The 24,500-nt window shown below is 33.1% G+C and overlaps 1 protein-coding gene across 2 annotated transcripts in view; it reads right to left on the bottom strand.

Annotated features, from left to right (window-relative positions):
* Nucleotides 1-10,594, bottom strand: part of LOC148612959 (uncharacterized) — a 29,919-nt gene extending 19,325 nt beyond the window's left edge. For both annotated transcript variants that reach the window (XM_088594891.1, XM_088594892.1), the window contains exons 1-10: nt 10,423-10,594; nt 9,447-9,689; nt 7,445-7,707; nt 6,452-7,101; nt 5,986-6,093; nt 5,418-5,560; nt 4,482-4,669; nt 3,006-3,095; nt 2,375-2,506; nt 1,743-1,866 (exon numbers count right to left, since the gene is read on the bottom strand). In XM_088594891.1, coding sequence (XP_088451017.1) covers nt 1,743-1,866; nt 2,375-2,506; nt 3,006-3,095; nt 4,482-4,669; nt 5,418-5,560; nt 5,986-6,093; nt 6,452-7,101; nt 7,445-7,707; nt 9,447-9,689; nt 10,423-10,512 — 2,031 coding nt within the window. In that variant the 5' untranslated portion in view covers nt 10,513-10,594. The remainder of the gene's footprint in view (nt 1-1,742; nt 1,867-2,374; nt 2,507-3,005; nt 3,096-4,481; nt 4,670-5,417; nt 5,561-5,985; nt 6,094-6,451; nt 7,102-7,444; nt 7,708-9,446; nt 9,690-10,422) is intronic.
* Between the last annotated feature and the right edge of the window lie 13,906 nt (nt 10,595-24,500).

Raw genomic sequence — 24,500 nt, 5'->3', positions numbered from 1 at the left:
TCAGGGTGTTTTGCCAAGATTGGCGACCTCAATAATACGACCGTAGATCGGCGATTAAAAAATATACAGCGTTTGTTATGTTGCTATGCTGTGTTTACATTAAAAGATGACGGTAATTTTTTCCCAGAAGTCACAGGCGGAAAATCTAAACTTACGTCACAATGGTACTCTAGACGGTGTTTTCCGCGCAAAGGGGAGTTACTCCTGCAAACAGACGCTGATCAGCTGATTTTGACAGCGAATATTATTTTTGGAGACAACGTTATTTTGTAGTTGTATATTGGCTACGACAGCCGAGGTAAAGTATGTCGGCATCAAGAATTGAAGAACAAACATTTCTGATCTTCGTAATAAGCTGATTCCACATTGTGAATGGCTTTCCAATCAGTAATTTATGTAATGTTATGAGGAAAATTTTTGGACAAAATCTGTGTCAGGTCAGTAATTTTTGAGAAACTTCAAAATTTAATGTCGCCGGTTGTAGGTGACCCAGAGTATAGATATTTGTCCTGATCACTGGTCCAGTAGACAAAAAAAAAACCTAGACCTGCAAACAAACGACTAGACCTGATTTCATAGCCTTGATTGAAACCTGAATTGAATAACACAAGGTGGTTTGTTTTTCATAAAAGTGGCATTTCATTCATTTTTGTTGTGTTTTTTTTTTTGCTTTGAAGTCTGGATCTTTTAAGAAGGTAATTTTTAAAATAAATGTATAGAAATGATGCCAGCTAATGGGCATTGGAACTTGGAAGACAACGTAAAATCTTATCTTAGAACTTGAAAGGCTGCAAACTTTCAATTGATTAACTTGCTATGACACAACAATTTTAATTGCAACAGTGAACACAATTTTATTTATCATCTGGGTCTAGCTGAAAGTCAATGTCAGATTCATATTCAGACTCAGAGCTTTCATGGCATGGTGGATATCACTGGCCTTTATGTGTTGTTTAGTGTTCTTGTGCTGGTCAGGTGTATCCTAATTTAAGTTTTGTGTTCTGGTCATAAGCTTGCCATCACTATCCCTACTGGCGTTATCACGACAATATTTACAATACATCTATTCCTTTTCCGATTTGTATTGAAGCCATGTGTAGACATTCACTCAATGATTCTGAAACATTCGGCACCTCCTCGTCGAGTCATACCTTTATTTTGTTCCCCATTTCGTTGGAGGATCATTTTTGTGGGGTAGGTTTCGATACCCCTTCAAAGTGTTGCCACTTGCTTACTTTCTTTTGGAACTACTTGGTTAATTTCCAGCACTTCAAATGTTATGAGAAAGGCTGAGAAGTTCCGATTTGGTTTACCTTGACACTGATCAATAGCAATGTATGTTTGAAATATGCCTCTCAAATTCCTTCAATGTTAAAAGACTGGAATTATGAAATTACTGATTCTGGGTACATTTCCGGAAAATTCTTCTAGACCACCAGACCGGTACAATAAAGCATTTCGCTAGACCGTGACTGATTTTACTAGACACGGGTTAGTGGACCAATAGTAATTTCCAACCCTGCCATATGATCGTTCACTAACTCCTTATTCAATTGTGCCATTTTTTATGGGAAAGTGCACGTTTTGTGTCGACCTGTGGGTGATATTAAGAATCTAACACTGCAGAGAGTGTAAGACAGAGAAATCTCAGACACCCAAGGGTGCATTTTCAGGTGGTGGAGAGATAAGGAAATCTCACAGGGCTAAAAGTAGGAATTTTCTTGTAGTGAAAAATAACTAACCTGTTGAGACATGTTCTCCTGACCGATGATAAACTGCCACATATAAACCTGTCCAAGAATCTCCTCTGAACCTTGAATGTTTATAACGACTGATTCACACTGGTTCAAATAACCCTCGACTTCTCTGTGAAGGAATGTAACAATATAACAGTCAATGCAACACTACACATTAATTTTTACTAAAATGCGAATTAGTTTTTATATTATTTTTTAATTCTCACAATTTACAAAAGTGCAAAATTACTTTTTGCACCTTAAATAAGGGCATATTTCTTCCTGATGGAACTCTTAAATATACATTCTAATAGAATTTTTACAATAATGTAGGTATTTATTACAATGGTTTCTCAATCCTGATGTCATTTTAATCAGAAAATTTATTTTTTACAGGCACAATATGGCATTTCAATAAGAAACGATCCTTTAGATATTAACTTACATACTTTGCAATTGAGTCTGTTTATTTATTTGAATTTAAATATATTCTAGGGTAACATTTCTGGACTTTTTTCCTCCAAACAGTTTTTTTTTCTAAAATCATACAGCATTTTCCTTTGAGGCAACTAAAAGATATCCTTACTGTAAGCAAAAAAATAAGTCTCAATACAGTTATACTTTAGAACAGTACGTACAAATTATTTTTGTTTCCACTCTGCCAATATACAAGACCTAGTTCTAACAGACCCCTCCCTTTTACCAGAGGATCTTCTGCAGTTCCAATCAGTTGTTGTAAGATCTCTATTTCAGCCATAAAATATCTTTTCCTGTAAATACAATCATGATTTATAACTATTTCTGCCAGAAACATTACTGGAATCAAGAATATTTTATTAAAAAATTTTCAGCTAGATGTATCCATGCTTCAAGTTATTAATGAATAATCTTAAAGTTAAGACTCAAGTGTGTGATATGATTAACAAGTATAAATAAATATGAACTGCCCCACCTACAAAATTCTGTAATTGTCCATGAAGACAAAAATTGTGTAAAAAATTGCAAAATCCCTCATTTTCTAGTTCTTTCAATTGTACAGATGGACAGAAGTAAACACAGGTGCATAAAAATAAACATTTGATGGGACATTAATGATAAATTTTTTGGGAAATATCTGGTCGCTACCTATAACAGACATGGTACGGGGCCAACCAAAAAAGCAAAAATTGCCGATATTGAAAGTAAGCATATGGTAAAAAAAAAACTGTACCAGAATATTCCAGATTTGAAAAGGCGGAAGAAAATCAGATCCACTATAAACATATCTACCTGTAAGATTTAAAAACATCAAACTCAGCTCTTAGCAATAAACCCAAGTCCGCTGATTTATCCTTTTGGTACACAGCTTGGCCTAATGTCCTAGAATCAAAACTGAAAGTTAATTCATTGCAAAACAATTAATCATGACAGGACTATGCAAGTACAGTGAAATCTGTCTAATCCAAAAACCTGTATAAACTAAACCCTAAAAACCAAACCCTATATATTCCAAAAACTTGTATAAGTCAAACCCTGAATAATCCCAAACCTGTATAAACCAGACCCTTCTTGAAGTCCTTTACATTAATTCAAATGTATTTTGAATCATGAACCAATTTTAAATTCCATAAAGGTTCCACTAAGGCTGAAAAAAAAATATGCTAGGTTCTCAGGTAATAAACATATCCTTAAAAACCCTCCCTCATCTGCGATTTTTATTACAGTAAAATCTGGAAATTTTCATATCCAGTCCAGAATCAACTTTTAATTAGTTAACGGATTCATCCATGCGCTTGACAGAAAGGTAAAAAATACGATGCAAATGAGGCTGTTATTTAACATTGATCATTACAAAAAATGAAAGTGTGGCTTGTGGTGGAGTATTTTCAGTAAAGTTTTAATGCCATGGGGTATTATATATCTTCTCAACATCCTGCATGTTTACAGAATAGTTCAATTTGATGAAATTTCTCAAAAAAAAAACAAAAAAAAATATGGTATTTTTTTTTTGTATTGCCTTTATAAGCACAGAACCATATTCTTGGTTGAGACACTCTCATACAACAAGCCTTGATTAGTTAAAGGTTTAACACTATGTATCAACTTTTACAGCTAAAGGAGAAACTGGGTGAAGACACCAATGTCAAACTGTATACAACATTGTTATGAAATAACTCCTAATTATGACATATTCCATTATTATTTAAAGATGTACTATAAAATATTACTAACTTGAAATGTTGTTCTAGGTCTTATATTACAGACAAAAGAATAAGCAGAAAAGCAATTTAAGTACACACAAATATTAATTACAATACAGTATCACTGTTCAACATTTTTATAACAGCATATAAACAGATATCTTCAATCAGGTCATTCAACATAACCTGTAAAAGTTGTGTAAATATACTTTTAAAAGTTGTTATGTTTTTAACTCTTTGTGACACAACTTTCTAATTTTTTTTCATTTTTCATGTGAAAAGTACAAATGATATGAATTCTTCAGTAATAAGCAGTATTTTTTACTATTGAGTTGACAACTACATAAAATCAAGAATAGGCTGAAGAAGATTCAGTTTTATCCAATACACTCTGTACAAATCTTGGAAAAATAGCAGGAAACTTCTTACATTTAAGTCCTTTTAAGTCACTGGTTTCAAATGAAGAAAACGTATTAAGGAACAAAGCATCACTCAATTCTTTACAGATTCGGTTAGAACTTTGGAGTCTGGTTTCTCCTGCATCTTCACCAAATTATTTACTTACCTTTTAATCATATCATCAGTGTCAGTTTTTATCAGATTTTTCTTTATTCTGACCCATGACCTCGCAATTTGAACCAAATTACTTGGATCAACCAATACACAAGATGCCAAAGTATCCATAGCAGATGACACATCATCTACTTTCATGTATGTTTCTGCTAAGCATGCATACTTTCTCCCTAAACAAACCTATAAGATTAACAGAAGAAAAAGGTGAAAAATTATGTGATACCCTTCCACGTAATGGTGAAAAAAGGAGGATGGCAAAATGTTCAAAATGGCCTAACCTGGAAACTTCATTTTGGATTTTGCTGAAAATTGAACTTAACCTTACTTCAATCTAATTAAAACTAGACCTATCAATTGTTCCATTCAGTCACTGCATTTAGGATCTAACAACACTCCATTCTACTTTCTGTTCAGATGACCTTTTTGATCAGCCAATCAGATTTCATGTATTATAATTTTGAAAGCATTATTCAAAGGGAAAAACCCGAAGATTCTGAAAAGGTCAACTAAACAGAAAGTAGAATGTAGTGCATGCAGTGACTGAATGGAACAATTGATAGGTCTAATCTTAATTAGATTGACCTGTACTTTATGGTACTAAACACCTGTAACAAAAGTTACAAAAAATTCATTGATCATACATTTTTGTATGTTCTACAAAAGATCCAGTCTTTTTTTGTTTTTTCTTTCTTAATACTTATGTGTTCATTAGTGTTTCAAAAAGAAGGACAACTCATTACAAAGAGTAAAAAATCAAAAATAAAAAGGACAAAGGAGAGCATATAATGTTTTATGCATGAATTAAATGTGCAAGGTTTCTCTTTGTGTGTAATCATATTTTGGTCAACTCTCCAATTAAAATTGAAAATGATAACCTTTCTTGAACTTTGAAAGAAAGGTTCATTGAATATCACTAATACAAATTTACCTCTTCAAGTCTGGTTTCTTTTTGACTGTTCTCAGAATTGACAAATAATTTCAGCTGTTCACATGCAGTCGTATAAAACATGATTGCCTGCTGAAACAGTTCCTTCTCACTACACAGCTGACCAAGTTTTGACAAAACATAACCTGAAAAATTGGACATTATAATAATGTTCTTTAAAAGTTTACTGGTAAAGGTAATATCACTATTGAATTAAAAGGTGCTTACTATCTGAATTTCTTAATAATGAGCAGTTAAAGTAGATAACAGCTTATAAAGCATTTGAAATGAAAGTGTTGATGCATTTTACTTTCTAGAACTTAAGATTGCAACAAAGAGGAAGGAATTAGCAGAATCAGAATATACACAATAAACTATTGTAATGGTAAAATTCTGATTATAAAAAAGTAAAATTCCATTTTAAAGCAGAGAAAAATCATGTTTAGGATAGGTAAAACTTTTTACGTTCATTCGTAATTAGAAATATAAAATAAAATTGTGGTCCTAAGAAACAACCAATAAATCAATAATAGTGGCTGTTCTACTACAATTCACTGTTATAACTGATTACCACAATAATGTCTGTCCTGATCTTTGGCTACTGGTTGTAACAAGAGAGTATTGTATACGTCAGTGATGACCTCACATAACTGTATCCATGTCATAAAAGCTTCTCCATCTGTAATCAAAATTCATAAACTTAGTATTTCTAGGGAAAAAAACATAATAAAAAAGTAATTAAAAACTCAACCTTTAAATTGACAGTAAGAATGTCATTAATAAGTGGGTATTTGGTAAATATTACCGCTACTCTTACTATGGCAAACCTAACAAGTTACCTGTGCAAGGTAAGTTAAAGACTAATATCTGTCATACCAAAATCTTTTTTTTTATAAAGTTTAACAAGAATTTCTTAAACAAGCTTCTGAAAACTGAATCACTTATTTCAGCCAGTAAAGAAAATTGGTATTGAATTTTACAATCTCTTAATTTCATATTGTTTTATTTTTACATATTTGCTACTGTAGGATACTTACCTGAACCTTTAACATATTTAAAAATAATCTTCATTTGTGTCTGTACCATTTCTAGTCTAGCTTTTCTTTGTTTTTCTCCAGCAGTGTTCCATTTCACTAAAATTTCATCAATCTTACTAAATGACAGGAAAAATGGGTGCAGTACATCACCAGGGAAGTTCACCCTATCTATAAATCGTATCAACTCCAATAAAGCTTCAACAACAAAACTTTGGCAGTTGGTTGCCATGGAGTCAACAATCTCAGGCAAACAACTAATTAATACATGCTGATTTCCTTCACACAATTTAGTTTTTCCATTAAAAGTTGACTTTTTACTAGAGTTTTCTTTATTATCATTTTTCATCCATTGTAATACTTGCTGACTACAATAGTAGAAAATGTTCAATACACCAATTACTGAGGAATTTTTAAATGTTCTATTTGACCATGTCTGAATGCTTAGCAGAGAAAGTTCAATAGATTTTCTAACATCAAACTGCACCCCGAACTTCAATAAATACTGTATCACTTTAAAAGGTAATAACTCTTCCTCTTCTGTCTGTAGTACCATATCTTGGACTGCAATTAATAAGTCTGCAACTAGATCTACTACAAGACTTCCTGATTCACCTATTATTTTATGCTTCTGGACAGTAATTTTCTCAAACCTACAAAGAAATAATATTGAATATGTACTGATGGAATAGATGGGCCACATTAGTCTAGACGTACAAACATGTACATGCACATATGCAAAATGTAGGATAGGAGATTTCACGTTAATTTAAATCCTAAATATGAGATATAGAAAAGAACAGATTTGGTGAAATGTAACAAATACACAGCATATATAACCTTAATACAAAATAGTATATCTGAACCAATAATATGGAATTATAATTTCTTATTTTGGTTCAATTTATCAAAAAACCAAAATGCAATAAGAGAATGTTTTTTTTTTATTATTTGAAAAAAAATTGTAGTGCATAATTAAACATAAGATATAACTACCTTGTCAATGCTAAAATAAACTTTTCTACAACTGAATTAAGTGTGCCAGGCTTTAACAACAAGATTTTTAATACAATATGACGTAGTTGTAGGATTTGCCAATCACTGCAGCCACCATCTTGTTCTTGCTTCACAGAAAGATTCCACAATCGACTGAATGTATTACTGATAATGGTTGCGACCATATCATTTTTGGTCTCTGAAAAGGGCAGTAACTCTTCATACAATGATGTGCACAGGGAAATAACATATGACTGGAAATCCTGAAAAAGAAAAGTACATGCACTTCAATTTTCATAACAATGATTTCAATCAATAGAATTTCTTGATATTTAAGTGTAAGTGTTTGTAAGAATCAGGCAAAATGGGGATAATCAGAAACATGCATGTTGAAATCCCACAAATCTGACAATGTGATATCACTCAAGGATACTTTCTCTATTTGAAAAGACAATTATTTGATCTCTGCATCACTGGCTTTGTGCAGAAATTGTTTACAAGGATCTTAGAAAAATGATTTTTTTTTACAGTTATCTGCCCTTGAAATGTTAATTTTCAGTGCATTTCAATAAAATTGTAACTCAATGGTCTAGCATGATATGGAAAATCTTGTCTTTTTTCCTTGATTCCAATGGACAGTCAAATTGCCCTATCAAAATGGTGGGTTTTTTTTCATGCCATGTTTCACCCACTGCCTGATTCTTAGAGGGACTGGCACTTAATTTGCAACAATATTAATAGTCCACAAACTGACACATATTTTAAACTTAAATCAACTTTTTTTCATTCTCTAGATCCTAAGAGAAATAGGTACTGTAAATGTTTACTTATTTATCAGAGATGAGCATGCTTCTATTAGTCAAGAGATAGTTAAAGAGTAATCAAGGGAACCAAGGTTATAGCGGTAATCAAAAGAATGTATTCCAGGGACAAAGACCAGACATGGAAAACAGACATACACAACAAAGAACATAAAGTAACTAAAATCATACATACAAAGTAACAAAAGTAAATGAGCAATTCAGACTCCACTAAAAACTAGGAGCATGGACCAGATGCACCGGTAGGGTAAGTGTCCTCTGCTTTTCTAGAAACACCCACCGAGTTTCTCATAAAAAGTCAAGTCCGGGGTAGACAAACAAGGAAAGGAAAACTATGACCCTTTGAATAAATCAGTTTTCATGGTGCTGATGGATACACCATAACGATCCACGAGTTCATGATGACGACCATAAAACTTCTGTAGTGATGACTTCAATCTTGTAGCAACATAACCCTGTTCCAGAAGCCTATTTGTTAAGAGTTCTAGCGCGATACAAAAAGTCTCCGTAGTTTCGCCAAGCTCTGGCATAACGTATGAATTGTGATATGAACACTCCATACGCAGGAGCGGAAGGGATGTTGCCACAGATGAAAGGAAAGTTGACAATTCTGAATGAAAAGTTATCACGTTTGTCGTAAAGTTTGGTCAATAGTTTTCCTTTACCATCGATTTCTAAGTGTAGGTCAAGATATGAGGCTGACTTCACAGTGTCTGTAGTATCCTTTATCTCAAGTTCTTTTGGGTAGATGCGATGTATCAAATCCGCGAAATTAGGATTGTTTAAAGATAATACATCATCTATATATAGCGGAAACTGAGATTAAAGGATCTAGCCAAGAACTATATATTTGTATCTAGGTGTACCATCTTTTTTGGAAAAACAATGATGTATAATGTTTTTAAGTCTGGATTTTAACTAAAACTAATAAATGGTCATATACTTTCAAGCACTTTAATCATTTTATGGAAACTAAATAAATGTTTACAGACATTGACTGGGTCAACATTACAATAATGAACTTATATGCATGATCAATGATGATATAATACCAAAATATGCAAAATATTTGTTGATGTATAACAATATCTACATACTTTACAGGGTCCTTTAATAATAATAAAAAGAATATTTGTTTTACTATATTATATTATTATCTGCAAACTGCATATCATACTTACATTAGCAGGTATCTTAGTAACAATATGATATAAAAGTTTAGGTACAGCTAAAGGTTCGGACAGTTTGACTTGATTCCTTGCTTGTTTAAAGCATTTGTATGACATTTCCACTGCATCAAGCATTCCAGGTGTAATATTTCCTGATGATATAACAGAAAAACTTCCGTGAAGGAAATGGACAGCAAATGTTCCATAATGTTCAATGTTGCCAATTTTCCCTTTCAAAACAGGTTCAAGAAAATCCTGTGAAAAAAATTTTAAGAGTATACGAAATATAAAAATAATGAGAGCCTCTGAGGTACATGTACATACAAATATATCCCCCAATACCCAAAATCTCTCTCCCATAGTTCCCTGCATTTAAACGTTTTTTACCACAATATGGAAGGAAAGTTGACAATTCCGAATAAAGTCATCAAGTTTATCATAAAGTTTGGTCAATAGTTTTCCTTTACCATCTATTCTAAGTGTAGGTCAAGATATGAAGCTGACTTCACAGTGTCTGTAGTAACCTTTATCTCAAGGTCTTTGGGGGTAGATGTGATGTATGAAATCCCCAAAATCTACCACGATGTACCATGAACCTATCTTCCCAAAAAATACCACAATTTTGATATGTATGGCCAATCATTTCCCCCATAGCTTTCCTCAGTCATATTAAGATTAACGGAACAATTGTATACTGTTACTTAACAAAATGTAAGGGGTGAAATTCAAAGCATTATAATAATTTTGATAAAACATTTTGAAAAGTTAACGGACACTAGTCAGGTGAGTCAAGGATTTCGAAACTACAGATGCACCCGTTCACACACTATTAAAATTCCTTAATATTGATGATATACTTTTTGGAGGGTGAAGAAGAAATTGTTAAAGTAAGCGGTAGTATATTTATGTGCAGTCTGCTCCATTAGTTTTGTATTTAGTAGAAAATTGAGAAATCACTATCAGTCATAATCGCGCGATAGCTGCATACTTTTACTGTCTGATCAATATTCGTTATGTTCCCTGATTTAAGAATATCAAGGATTGAAACCCCTTGAATGTCTGGTGCTTGCAATGACATGTTTTAAGATACTGATGCGTCAAATTTCTGCACCGTGTACTTTTTGTTTTGGAACATAATTTTTTCATTTCAAAATGGCCGCGTAAACACAGCCTGGTAAGATTAAAGGATAGATTTTCAAACGTGATTAAAGGTATATCGGTCCATTAATTACTCGCCCCACAACCTTTTTAAGCATAAAAAAACTGAAATCGGTGAAAGTCAAAGTTTCTAAATGTATACTGTTTATCAAATTTTCCAGAAGTAATGCATTTCAAATTGAAAAGCATTCCTTTTAATACTATTTCATGTAATTTGGTTGATATAAACGCATGTTGGCAATGTGAATTGATTTGCACCATTTCCCCTCCATAATGCCGCAAGAAAGGTCTTGATTGTCTACTTTTTAAATCATTAAAACAATTTCTTAAAAGATCAGAAAACTAGATTTTAACGGCAATTAGCTTATTTATTTATTTGATTATATCCAACCACCAGTTAATCAAATCGTAATCGATCTCAGGCATCGTTGAAGCAGAATCATCAGGTAGCAAGCGATCGTATCTGTTTACAAAAAGAATTTGAAAGAAACAAGATTTGGTTAGAGGCTACTTATGAAATTTTGCATCCTAGGTCCATTTTTGGAATATTAATGGAGTACGTTTATGTGTCATGTTTAGTTCTGACTTTATTTGGTAAGTAAATAATGAATTGTTAGTTAAAAAAGTGTAATAATTTTACTATCAAATAGTAACATAATTTAAAAAATTCATAGTAATTTTGAATAAAATTTGAGCATTGCTCTGTCAGAGAGATTCATTCGAAAATAAAATAATATTGCACTGAGCAGGCTACAGCTGCCCCCAAAACAACATTATACACAGGTACAGCGAAATAGTTGTATCTTTTACTTCAGAACATAAATTGAGGGTGAAAACGCAACAAGACATACAGAAGCCAGAAATTCCTGACTTGGGACAGGCGTAAAAATACGTCGGGGTTAAAGTACTTTGGTGTGTAAAACTGACCACTATAGACAAAATGCTACACAATTAAACATACCTAAAAATCAATTCAAAAAGGAATGATCAAGCCCCTTTTTAAAACACAAATAAACTGATTATACGCTAAACAAATGCACAAATACAGGACTACTAATAATTAACCGACATACCAGCTCCAAACCAGTTTAAACCTACAAACAGTTAACTTTACATGTATATCCTCATCGTATGCAATATATTCATTCCCCAAAAAGTAGTTTTAGAAAAAGTGTGTTAGTAAAATAAATAGTTTCATTGGTGAAATATCACCTTAAGGATAAAACCTACACAATCGAAGTTTTAAAAAAAAGTATTAAAGTTATTGCCCTTAAAATGTGCAGTTTTAAGTTAATATCAAAACCTTTTCAGCCAAATTTTATTTTGAACATAACCTGACTGCGAAATCGTGACAAAAAATTGAAAATGAATAGCAATTTTTGTAGTGTTATCAACATCTAATGAATATCCCCAGTTCACGGCAGCTAGATTATATAATTTTGGGATGATTTTACTAGGACATTATTTGCCATTTTGTTGTCAATTTTACACATGAAAATAACAAATTTCCTATAAAAAGGGGGTGCCAATCCCCTGCACCCCTCCTTCTGGATCCGCCACTGCCCGAAGGCTGTTGTGGGGTCAGAGGACGCTGACCTGTCCAACTCCAAGATTGAGAAGTCTCAGTTCCTGTAAACGTAACCTAAACCAAGGGTTCATGTGAGCTCATACTGCAATTTTACATCCGTCGTCGTCAATATGGTCTGTCATCGTTAACATTTCTAAAAGTCCTCCTTTGAAACCTTCACTATAAAACAACTCAGTGGATCTTAACCAAAATTGGTCACCAGCGTCGTGTTAGGGTGTTTATTTTATATACTAGTATTGTATCTATAACGCCCATCCTACGACAACAAACATGGCCGCCACGTTTATTTGTAGAACATATGGATAAAGCCAATAATTTCTAGGTATGTCTCAAAAGATTAGAGAGATGGAGAAAAAATGATGAAGAAACACATTTTCTTAGGCTCGAAGAGCTCCACTTAGTCTTCATTGGATCAATTCCTTATTAGAGTTCTTGCAGTTTTACATGCAACCAGTGTCTTGAAAAACAAAATAGATAGTTTCATTGGTGAAATATCACCTTAAGAATAAGACTTATACCATCGAAGTTTATAAAAAGTATTAAAGTTATTGCCCTTAAAATGTGCAGTTTTAAGTTAATATTAATAAAGCCATACGTACGGGGCGCCGAATGGGACTTGATCTTTTTGTGATCAAAATCAATTTTGTCACAAAAATCAATTCTATGTCACAAAATTCAATTCTGTGAGACAAAATTCAATTTTGTGTCACAAAAGTCAATTCTATGTCACAAAATTCAATTCTGTGAGACAAAATTCAATTTTGTGTCACAAAAGTCAATTTTGTATGCAAATTAGTTTACAGAATCCTTTGGATATACAAATTTGTTTAAAATGTGCAGCATCATGTACACGTGTATTACAAACTTAAAGCATTCACTGCAATACAGTGGATATGGTTCGAATGTGCACGGTTTTAATAAAGCACATAAGTGAAAGAAATATCGGATATCGTAATCGTATAACCCAATGTGTCACTTAATCTTGAATCGTAAGATAGATTATTTGAGCATTTGTAAACAAAAGGGAAACAAAGTTAGACACGTACTGTGTCGGTTTTTCATCTCGCCCGACCTGTTCCACTCAACCGAATTTCTTGTGTCATACATCAATAAAGTCGGAATGAAATAAGGAATCTATCCGTATCTGCCAAAAAATCGTGAGGAATAGTGAAACAAAATAATCTATCACCGACTTTGACAGATTAACCAATTTCACCGGACAACACATTTTTTAATATGATTTTCCTGGCTAATCTTACATTTCATTTCTTTTTCCAGAAAAATTTGGGACAAATACATTAATACAAATTATCCTGTCAATTTAAAAAAAATTGGTGGCGATTAACAGGTCGGGCATAGCATTTTATAGTTGAGTTGAAAGATGCCAGGAGAAATCCCAATAAATTGAAAGTAGAAAAATCGCGTATTTGAAAACTTGTTTTATCAAACAAATCTCACAGAAAACGTAAAATAGCAATTTTAGTCATTTCAAAACAGTTTTACTGTAGAAAAAACTTAAAAAAAAGATTTAAAAAAAAAAAAAAATTCACTAAAAACGGCCTTAAGCGTCCTGCGTTGCTCGAAGTAATCGGAAACCTGTGGGATTTTGTCTCACAGAATTTTGTGCCACAGAATTGACTTTTGTGACATCTATCAGGAATTGACTTGAGGGACTATAGTTATTCGACTTTAAATTCATTTTTTTTCATATTTTTTTCTGATATGGATTATGATTTGAATTGGGAACCCAATAAGAACAGCTACGAATAAGTAAACCATACATTCTCTTTATTTAAAGTTATTTTGTTTTAGATATGATTAAAAGATGAGCTTTTAATGTTGTATATATCTGTATTCCACATTACAAGAAAGTTGTTACATGTTTTTAAAGAGAGTCGACTAAAATCGATACTTTTAAAAGATAAATATGACAATATTACAAAATGTGTTCCTATTCATTCACAACCTTTCACAACGTTAGAGCTGTGCTAAGAACATTAAAACGTCTTTGAAGCTAATCGAAAAAAAAAATCGCCTCCATGCATGCATTTTAGGTAGTTTTTGCTCTCGATATTATCTCGGCATGTCTGAATTGATAACTTCCGCTGCCAATTCTTACCCACAGCTTGAATTAACTTTAATGAACTGAATACATTTGACAACAAACAAAGGAAAGTCAACGTATTTGAGTTGTTTTAATGAATTAATGCATATATTACATATAATTCCTACTGTCCACACTTTCCATTAATTACGCCATTCTGTAGACACTTTCTGTTTTATCTTTTATTAATTCATGCTCATTATCAACCTAATTAAATCGAGAAACTAAGCAGCTTTCACCTTCCTATAAATTGACATCATCTGTCAATGACAGAGAGGACAATGTTGCAAGATTGCTTTATTTGAACAATAAAAAAACTACAACGATAATGTCAACCAATCAACGAAAACATTTTCTATTACATTAAGGAACTGATTTAAGTGGCGTTTCTACGCCATTTTTACACACTTTTTAGTTCAAGACAATGCAAAGTGTATAGCATTTTAAAATTAAAAAAAAAATAAATACACTAAAAAAGGAAACAAAATCTTGGAAAGGTAACTACTGATAAAAAAAGGAGAAAGAAGTGCAGTGCATTTTAATTGTTTCCTAATTCAATTTTTCACAATGAATGGAAATTTCAATAAGTCACAGTAAGCGTCATATGGGATAAAATATTCTATTACGTTTTACACCTAATTTACACCGTCAGATTCAACCATTTTAAATTCATATTCAATATGATAATCTAAACAAAAAATGGGATAAGGCGAAGAAGTTAGTAAAATATAGAGCATTGGTATCATTCAATAAGAGTTTGATATGAAATACGTCGATCTTTAGGAAATCTAGTTTTGTCAGAGTTTGAAGTGCTTCCAGTGACAACATGGTTTGATGGCAAACTTACTTGTGAAACTATGGGATTCAAAATGGCAGTCATCGATAGCCCTGACGTTACAAGTGAGTTGTTCAGCTACATCGGAACACTATCCACCACGTAAGTATATTAAACCCCAAGTGGTGAAGTCATTTGGGACTTCAACGTTTGTATGTGTGTGTGTGTGGTAAATGTTAACATTGGTACTATCAATGAATGGGTCTGTATGCATTAATTTTACATTTTAGTTTGATTGAGAGAATTTATCATTGTTCTGTTACCATGGATTTTATACTCTTGTTGTCGGGCCTTTCAGAGCTTATTTAAAGGTGTTTCTACACTTGTTGATCTTATATGAAGCCATGTTAAGGATTCTAGTACAGATATGCAGACCTATCATTGCCAAACAACATTAGTGGTATGATATATCGAAATGTCCTATTAAGGTCATAGTGTTCTCTCAAGTTTCATTTTTCCTCACAAGGAGCTAAATATCTATCTGAATATAGCAACCCCATTTACATAAACTATAGAAATCGCTAAGACATATTTTCTCACAGAGATGGAATACTTGTTTTGATTTTTTTATTTTGGATAGGTCGCCCCCTTTGAAATATTTCGCACATGGTTTGAATTTTGAACCAATATCATTCACTATTGAACAACAAATGTGTTGATTCTCCTAGCTCAATTACTGGTGAGTTGGTGTCTATATTAATATCTTTTATGATTTAAATATCCGTTATTTTGAAGAATCAACGAATTTTGGTTTGGGCTGTATTGGAATTCATCGACAAGGCAGTTTTATTGGACAAACAATACTCCACTTGGTACTTATCATCCATGGTACTTGTATCAAGACATAAAAGAACCAAACTGCATGACAAACCAATGTTACTGTGTCCATGACAAGTGTGGACAGAATTGTGTTCGTGTTGTTAAAGATGGCGGTCGTTTGGTATGGATGACGACACAATGTAACACTAAATTGGCTGTAATTTGTTCTACAGGTAAGTATACTGTGGTGCATTCAATTACAAAAATGGCAATCATATAAATATTACACATTTTGGTATGTTGTACATGTATTTTAAGTAGTAACATCTTATAAGCAGCATTAAAACAAATGCATAAGACGATCTTGGCATCTAAATCCAAAAAATACCAAATATATAAACATTGCAAATTTCGGTATGCTGTGCACGTGTTTCAGGAGTTAATTGTGGAACGTGGAGGCCATCATTTAATAACCTACAAGAATTACCCGATTATTACATTTTAGCATTTAGTTTGATTGTGATAAATTGGTTACATATATTTATGCAACATGAATTTTACCATTATGTAAAAACAGAAATGACAAGGACACAAACTCCACACTAAAATTTTCTTTAGTTTACAAGACTTAAATAGACAGCTACCTTAGTTAATAATAAATCAACATCAATGGCAATGCAATCTGTTGTAGAGGAATCATCTACCCTTCCTTTGCCGACTAATTCGACTGTACCATTACCGACAACGACTGTACCGACGCGGATTACCACTTCCGCTTCAATGAATACTTCATCCAGCGCACTTAATCAATTATCGAAAACAACTTTGCCTGGTTCAACAAATGATATGACCTTCTGGCCGTCCACTGGCACCAAAACAGGTTAGTATGCATACATTTGAACGATTTTCCCAGTCATTATTTAAGTACATATACACACATATCGGAGTAGTTTCAGTTGAAAATACCTGGTCCATGCTCCCAGTTTTTAGTGGAGTCCGAGTTGCTCATTTGCTTTTGTTACTTTGTATGTATGATTTTAGTTATTTTATGTTCTTTGTTGTGTATGGATGTTTTCCATGTCTGGACTTTGTCCCTGGGTTACATTCTGTGTGAAGTGGGTGGTACATAATAAACTTTGCTTTAAAAAGTTTCCTTCATGTCATTTCACAAATGCATCCTTGCTCAACGGTTAATGTTTAAAAACTGCAACGATAAAGAGAAAAGAAAGCATTCAATGAAGAAAAGAAATAACTCTATTTTTTTTGCAAAAAAATTGTTGGTTTGTTAGGGCGCTTTAAAGTTGTTTTCTGTGCCACACATTGTCGATTAAAACAATCAATGAAATACATATACTTTTTTTTGGATGTAAACACAACATTTGCCTTTCGTTGAAGACCGTGTGGAAGTTTAATTGTTCGTTGTATGACATTTTGTAGATGGCTATCCCATTTGCAACCATACCTCATCTCTTATTTTTTATATTGGAGCCAAAAACACAGTGGATAAAATCATGTTGTACCATCCATATCATATTTGCCTGATTTTTACATGAACAACATCTTAAATGGAGTCTGGGGTTGCTTAGTTCCCATTCGTTTCTGTATATTGTCAGTCTGGTTATGTGTGATGTATGTTGTTTCTTCTTTGTCTTTTGACTTTGAGGAGGTAGACCTAGGGTAAGGGACACAACGCTTACAAATAATACTTTGTGTTCTGCATTTCACATATCAATCTTATAGGAGCACCAAAGTTACTTGGACTGATTTCATTCTGTTTCAAATGAAAGCTTGATAGGTTTTGGTGAAATTGAATATGATACAAACATATTATTTTAAGAGTTATGTCTCTTACCCTAGCTCTACCTCCTTAATCAATCTAAATACATTGAGACCTATAGATTATTCCATTTAGAAACTATACATGAAATCTAATTTACCTTTAAAGAATTCGACGACATTCTTTTACATAAGATTGAAGTCTAACTGGCTGATCAAAACGTTCATCTGACCTTGAAGTAGAACGGATTGTCGTTAGATCCTACATGCATGCTGTAACTGTATGGAACAATCTGTAGAACTAATTGCAATTGAAATTGAATATAAGACACTACTATAACCATAGAATGGTTGCCTTTGATACATCTACGCATTGGACACATGTTTATAATTATGTTGTTATCTCAGTAAACACATGATAGTTAATTGATTGTATTAGCTTTTGTGTTTTATTTTACTTAGAAAAAAATCCATATGAGCTTTTTGGAACATTTTCGTTTCATTACCGCTTTCCATTAGTTGTAAATGTAATCTTTTAATATGCTTAAAGTTTTTAACACATAAAGTCGTAATTCGTGCAAAATACAAAAATCATAAATCTCTTTATATAATGCACTCTGCTTATGCAGGTGAGTTATGTATTATTACACAAGGGATTTTGGAAGAGCCATATAATTGTCGAGTTCAGCAAATTGTCGAAAAGAATTTTTGTGTGTTTTTCTTAATTTAGACATTGCTTGGATCAATTTAATAATGACTATGCAATATTATAGTATGAGTGCGTAAGGTTTATCATATTGGCTTAGTTATTGGTCCGAGGCTGGCCATATTGGACTGAGGTGATTAAGCGGTCCAATACGGCTTTAACCCATCCAATACGTCATACTGACCTTGTTAAAATAAAATCTATAATGGCCTATAGTATTATAGAGGCTTGGTAGATAGTTTCTGCATATTGTTATATTGATCAAGCATGTGCGTATTATGACTTAAAAAACATAAAAGCTCTACTGAATATTTTCATGTCATTACCAATTTCCATTTGTCGTAAACGTATTCATTGTCTGTTACTTTATTGTACTTCCACATTCAATAAGCTGTTACCCGTATGATTCTCCAGTTCTTCTTTTATGTAGTGAAGGCAAGCTTTTAAGAAAGTCAGTAACTTGTATCATGCTACTTAATCCGTTAATTGCCTTTTATCGGTAGTAGAGTAGTATAATAGGAAACATATTATTTTTTCCTTTTTTGAAATTCCGTCTCATGCCGTCTTATCCGTGGAAGTCCTCTTATGTTTTTGAACGACTGAATGTTTTTAAACAAAACTAGGCACAATAGTAGGGCACGACATGCATAAAAATGATTTGAAAAAACAACGTTACAAATTAAGATTATACTATTTGAGTGTGTAATATTCAAGTCGAGCTTCCTCTTATACTCGACTTTTTTAAAATGAAATGCAGCATCGTCGTGTTTAACTGTTAATATAGGAAAACTAATTATTTTAACGTCACATTTTTAATTAAAGCAATTATTTTGCCATAAACTGCTGCTGTGCACTTGATTCTGATTAATTAACTTTTAATTACCTTCTTACCTATTGAGCAACATTCTCCAGCCTTTCCATCAAACGAAAAATATCTATTGACCGAAGTTCATTTATATTGAAATGAATGTAGATGTAGCATTAATTCATACTCACATTTGCTTCCGATTACCAAGGCTAACGTAATTTCCGTTAAGTTTTTAATTCGGGATATTTTTTTTAATAAATGAATGCACTCAATATTGATTACTATTATTATGATCGTTAAAGCAAAGGTGTTTTTTACTTCCTTGTTGTTTGGTTTAAACGTTTTATTATAACACGCTTCTTGAACAAACAATAATTGTTACATCATTTTACGTGCATTACTTTGGTACTGTTCTTTGTTATATGAATGCTCATGACGTGTTACACGTTTTGCGTTTGAAGTTTTATCACAAAGATAGCGTTGCTTAGGAACTATTGATGCTATATAAATGCTCAAGATGTGTTACGTGTTTTGCTTTGAAGTTTTTCAGCAAAATTTAACAACATGAATCTTTTTTATTCAGCTGTTTTATTGATGTGATAATTACTGTTTTATTTGTCATAATTGTTATAAACGTATAAATTAATGTAACTTTCTAATGATGATAAACGTCTGAAATGAGATATTGTTTGAAAAGCTACCATATGAAGGTTAAAACTTTTTTCTTATCATAACAAGTATTGGTTGCATGTATAAAATCATTTTTGTTTATCACTGTTTACAAGTAATGCTCACGTTTTCACTTTTTTATAGATCAAAATAATTATAACACTGACACAAACCTAAACGAAAGTAAATCATCCGAGACAAATGTTTCCCAGCCAGTGTGCCCACAGACGTTTTTGCGTTCAGGATGCGAATGCAAACTGATTAAAAGTGCGAACATTAGTAGTCATAAATATGATTATATATACGCCATTGACAAAAAGAAAACAGGGGCCTATATGCGGAAGCTTCACTCTGCGCATGATGAAAGATTATCAGCAAAAGTTATTGGATGTACAGGAGCAGTTATCTTAACTGCATCATTTTCAGTGATTATTTGTTTGGATATATCGCTATTTTGTAGGACAAAGAAAGAAGGTAGGAGAAGGGTTACCAGGAAGTAACTTGTGTCATTGTTACGGTTTATCTAGTTGGAAACACAATGCATTCAGGAAAAAACATAGAAGGAAAACTGCTAATGTTATTTTTAACTCAGTTGACTATATGAAGTGATGAAGGGATGTAGCTACATATGAAAGGAAGGTCGAAAATACGGAATAAGAAGTCATCGCGTTTGTCGTATAGTTTGGTCAGAAGTTTTCGTTTGCGTCGACTTCACAGTGTCTGTGGTGTTCCTTTTCTCAATTTCTTTCGGGTAGATGCGGTGTATAAAATCCCTTAAACTATGATTTGGTTAAGACAAAATGTATAGCAGCGGAAACTGAGATCAAAAGATATGTCTTTCAATGTTTTTTTCTTCTGGGCCAGAGCAGTTACAAAGTCTGCCTCATATAAGTGAAATAATAGGTCAGCGAGTAGCGGAACACGATCGGTTCACATTGGAATGCCAACCGTCTGTTGCCTTGTTAATTTAAAGCATCAACGCAGTTTTTATTTAGTCGAACATGTTTCATCGCGTAAACGTTTTCAAATGAGTGATTTGTCTCGAGGCGACAGCGAAAGAAAGAGACAGTGCGCAGGTGCTAAAGTTGGGGTTGTACCGATATATACTGTTTGTCGATATGAAGACGTCATATTAGAATTGTAGTTTCCCTATAGTTATTTTGAAATGTATTATGTAAAACTTCCACTTGGGTTTTTATAGCAAAAGCAGGGTGTTTGATAGTAAATATTAAAGTTTTTCCACATAATAGATTACAACTTATCTTTGAGCATAAGAACAATAGTACTTTTTTGTTTACACTCACGGATAAAAGCCGTCCGTTTACATCATCAGACAAAGCGGACAATTGCTGTAGCTATTTTCAGTTGTCACCCCTTTTTAGTTACTTTTTTATCCACCTTCTCACACATTATTCTGTTCTTTTTAAAGTTGAGTTACCCAATTTATGAATAAAACTGATTACACAGATATTTTTTTGCATCAATTCATGGCATTTTGCATAATTTTGTAAGATTGATATACAAGGAAAACAAGTTTTTTATATAGCTTTTCTCACAAAATTAAAAAAACAAAAACTATACGGATGAACGCAGATGTCTCGAAATGTGACCGTACGATTCCGTGACGAAAAGTCTGATTACTTGATTAAGTATATCGTCTTTAAAAAAGCCGTTTTCCTGTATAGTCTGTCGGTACATTAAACTCGAAAACTAAAAGCCTTATGATACTTCGCCGCTCGCCTACAGATAAAGCGAGATAAATCGAGAATTTAAAAATGACTGTTTGGCATATGAATGCAGATGTTGCGTCAGGAAATGTTATGTTATGTCATATAATGTTTGTTTCCCGATTTTCTGTGTTTGGCCATGCAAAATCAATACACTTTAATTGGTTTCGTCTGGAAACAAAACATATTTTTTTTACTTTTTATCTCCTCATTTACGAAACCGCTCCCGTCTAATTCAGAACGCCGAGTAAAAAGAAAAAGAAAACTAGTCACATGATTTTTAGCGGCACTGTACAGAACAGTTAATAATCGAGTGTTATAAAAGTCGCAACTGACGGCTGGTGTTTGCTATCTGGTGTTGTGATTTCTTCAGAAAGAATTCAGCAGATATTTTGTTATTAAAGTTATTAAAGTACCACAAGTTGATAATTAAACAATCAGTTAATTTTATGCCTGCTTGGTAAAACCTGCGAAGCATAGACCTTTGTCATACCAGTAGTTTGTCAAAATCTTACTGTACATTTAAGTACACAGAAAATACTGTTGTTTTTCATAATAAGATATAAGTAAATATCGCCATATCGTGAATATTACCGTGGTAGGGTAAACCTTTTGTACTATTTTATATTTTTTTATAGAAATAACATATATTGCTCATATGATATCAAAATCGATTTAATACAGAAGAGAAGAGCAGCATTATGAAAAAAAATCTGCTCTTCTGTTGGAAATATACCGTATATACCATTTTAAATACAAATCAGGTGTGGTTTCAAAAGATTTTAAAAGATTCAGAATTTTTGTTTCAATTACCAGTAACTGATATTGATTCAGTCAAGCTGATTATTTTATCCCAAACAGTTTAACTGAAAATTCAATAGAAAATGGTTTTATATGTACAAATTCAGGAATTAATATTCGTTTATATTTTTACGTGGTTATCAACTTTGATATCTAAGATTGAATTCTCTGAATACTTTCAATTCGACCTCAGATTTTCGAAAGATTAATCAAAGGAATCGAGATTGTAGCAGAAATCAAAAGAATGTAATCCAAGGACAAGAAACAGACATGGAAAACAGACACACAACAAAGAACACAAAATAAACAAAAGAATATATACAAAGAAAGAAAAGTAAACCAAGACTTCACTAAAATTGGGGGCATGGACTAGATGCACTGATAGGGTAAGCGTCCTCTGCTTGTCTAGAAACACCTAACGAGCTGCTCATAAAAAAGTCAAGTCTGGGGAAGATGAAAGACAGGAAAACTATAACACATTGAACAAATCAGTTTTTATGGTGCACATGGATACACCTTAATGATCCTCGAATGATGACGACCACAAAACTTCTGTTGTGATGACAAAATTGTAGCAACATAACCCTGTTCCAGAAGCTACTTGTTAAAGTAATCACGGGAACGAAGGTTATAGCGGTAATCAAAAGAATGCAATCCAGGGACAAAGACCAGACGTGGAAAACAGACACACAACAAAGAACATAAAGTAACTAAATCATACATACAAAGTAACAAAAGCAAATGAGCAACTCGTAATCCACTAAAAACTGGGAGCATGGACCAGATGCACCGGTAGGGTAAGCGTCCTCTGCTTTTCTAGAAACACCCGCCGAGTTGCTCATGAAAAGTCAAGTCCGGGGTAGACAAACGAGGAAAGGAAAAGTATGATCCGTTGAATAAATCAGTTTTCATGGTGCTGATGGATATACCATAACGATCCAAGAGTTCATGAAGACGACCATAAAACTTCTGTAATGATGACTTCAATCTTGTAGTAACATAACCCTGTTCCAGAAGCAATACATTATTAATTTAGCTGACTGATTGATTGTGCTAATTTACGTCACACCTATATATAATGATGAACAAAAGATATTGTGTGACCTGTGTAAAATTTGTATGCATTGGTACTTTTCTTATCGATAATTAGTAAGTATAAACTCCTCGATCTCGCTCGATCACGTTTTTATCGCAAGTGTTTCTTGTGATTGGTAGCGGCAATCTCTGTTTCGACCTTTCCATGCTTTTACAGATATGTGATGTTTGTGATTGTTTTGTGAATACAACATTTGTTTTGACAATGTACGTTAAGAAAAAAATACTTAAGAATAATTGTTCAAAATCAAAGACGAATGTCCCGACTGTCTCAAGATGACCACAACAGTGTATTTGGAATGTTGCGATTTGGGAATCACCATGGATACGTTACTAGACATATTGACTGCCATAGATTCTCCGTAGGTTCGTTGCGGACGTGCTACCATAACCGTATGGCTCATATTCGGAATCGCACCCAAACGTCAAATTTAATATCCAGGACATTTTTATGATTAAGACTAATATACTCCATGACCGGATGTAGCCGACTCCAAGAAAACAACATCAGTATCTGCATTAACAAGTCTTAATTTACATTTCCGATTACACAACAGGAATCACTTCACTTTTTCGATGAGTATCTGTCATTTGAGAAGGGAGTACAATGTTGTGGGAAGCCATACCAATACCCTGCAGACCGCACTACAAGTTGTTGATGGAAATTTAACGGATGTTCGCTAAAGAAACGAGATTGTTCAATGACACAAAATGCAATTGATACAGGAATAGGGACAGCATTTGACATTTTATCATGACGTCGATGTCAATGTGTTATCCGATATGTCTACTATAGAAAATTTATTAGACGAAGTGCATTGTAGATTAAGTTGTCTTCAAAATCTACCAATTAACCGGAAATGGGTCTGGCATTAGAGAACATTTGAAATAACATTCCCTAAGAATTTATCATCATTTTGGTGTCGTTTATGCGACGTCTTGCATGATTGTATCGAAAGGAGGTAATACCTGCTAATAATTTCGTGAATTAAAAAATCAGTCACGTGCGTTTTAACACAGCAGTGCAACTATTTTCGATC

This window comes from Perna viridis, chromosome 7, assembly GCF_037379345.1.
Source record: "Perna viridis isolate PV_CMFRI_1.1 ecotype Kerala chromosome 7, ASM3737934v1, whole genome shotgun sequence".
Taxonomy (NCBI): domain Eukaryota; kingdom Metazoa; phylum Mollusca; class Bivalvia; order Mytilida; family Mytilidae; genus Perna; species Perna viridis.
Note: the sequence above shows the minus strand (reverse complement) of the source record. Positions and strands in the feature narration are given on the sequence as shown.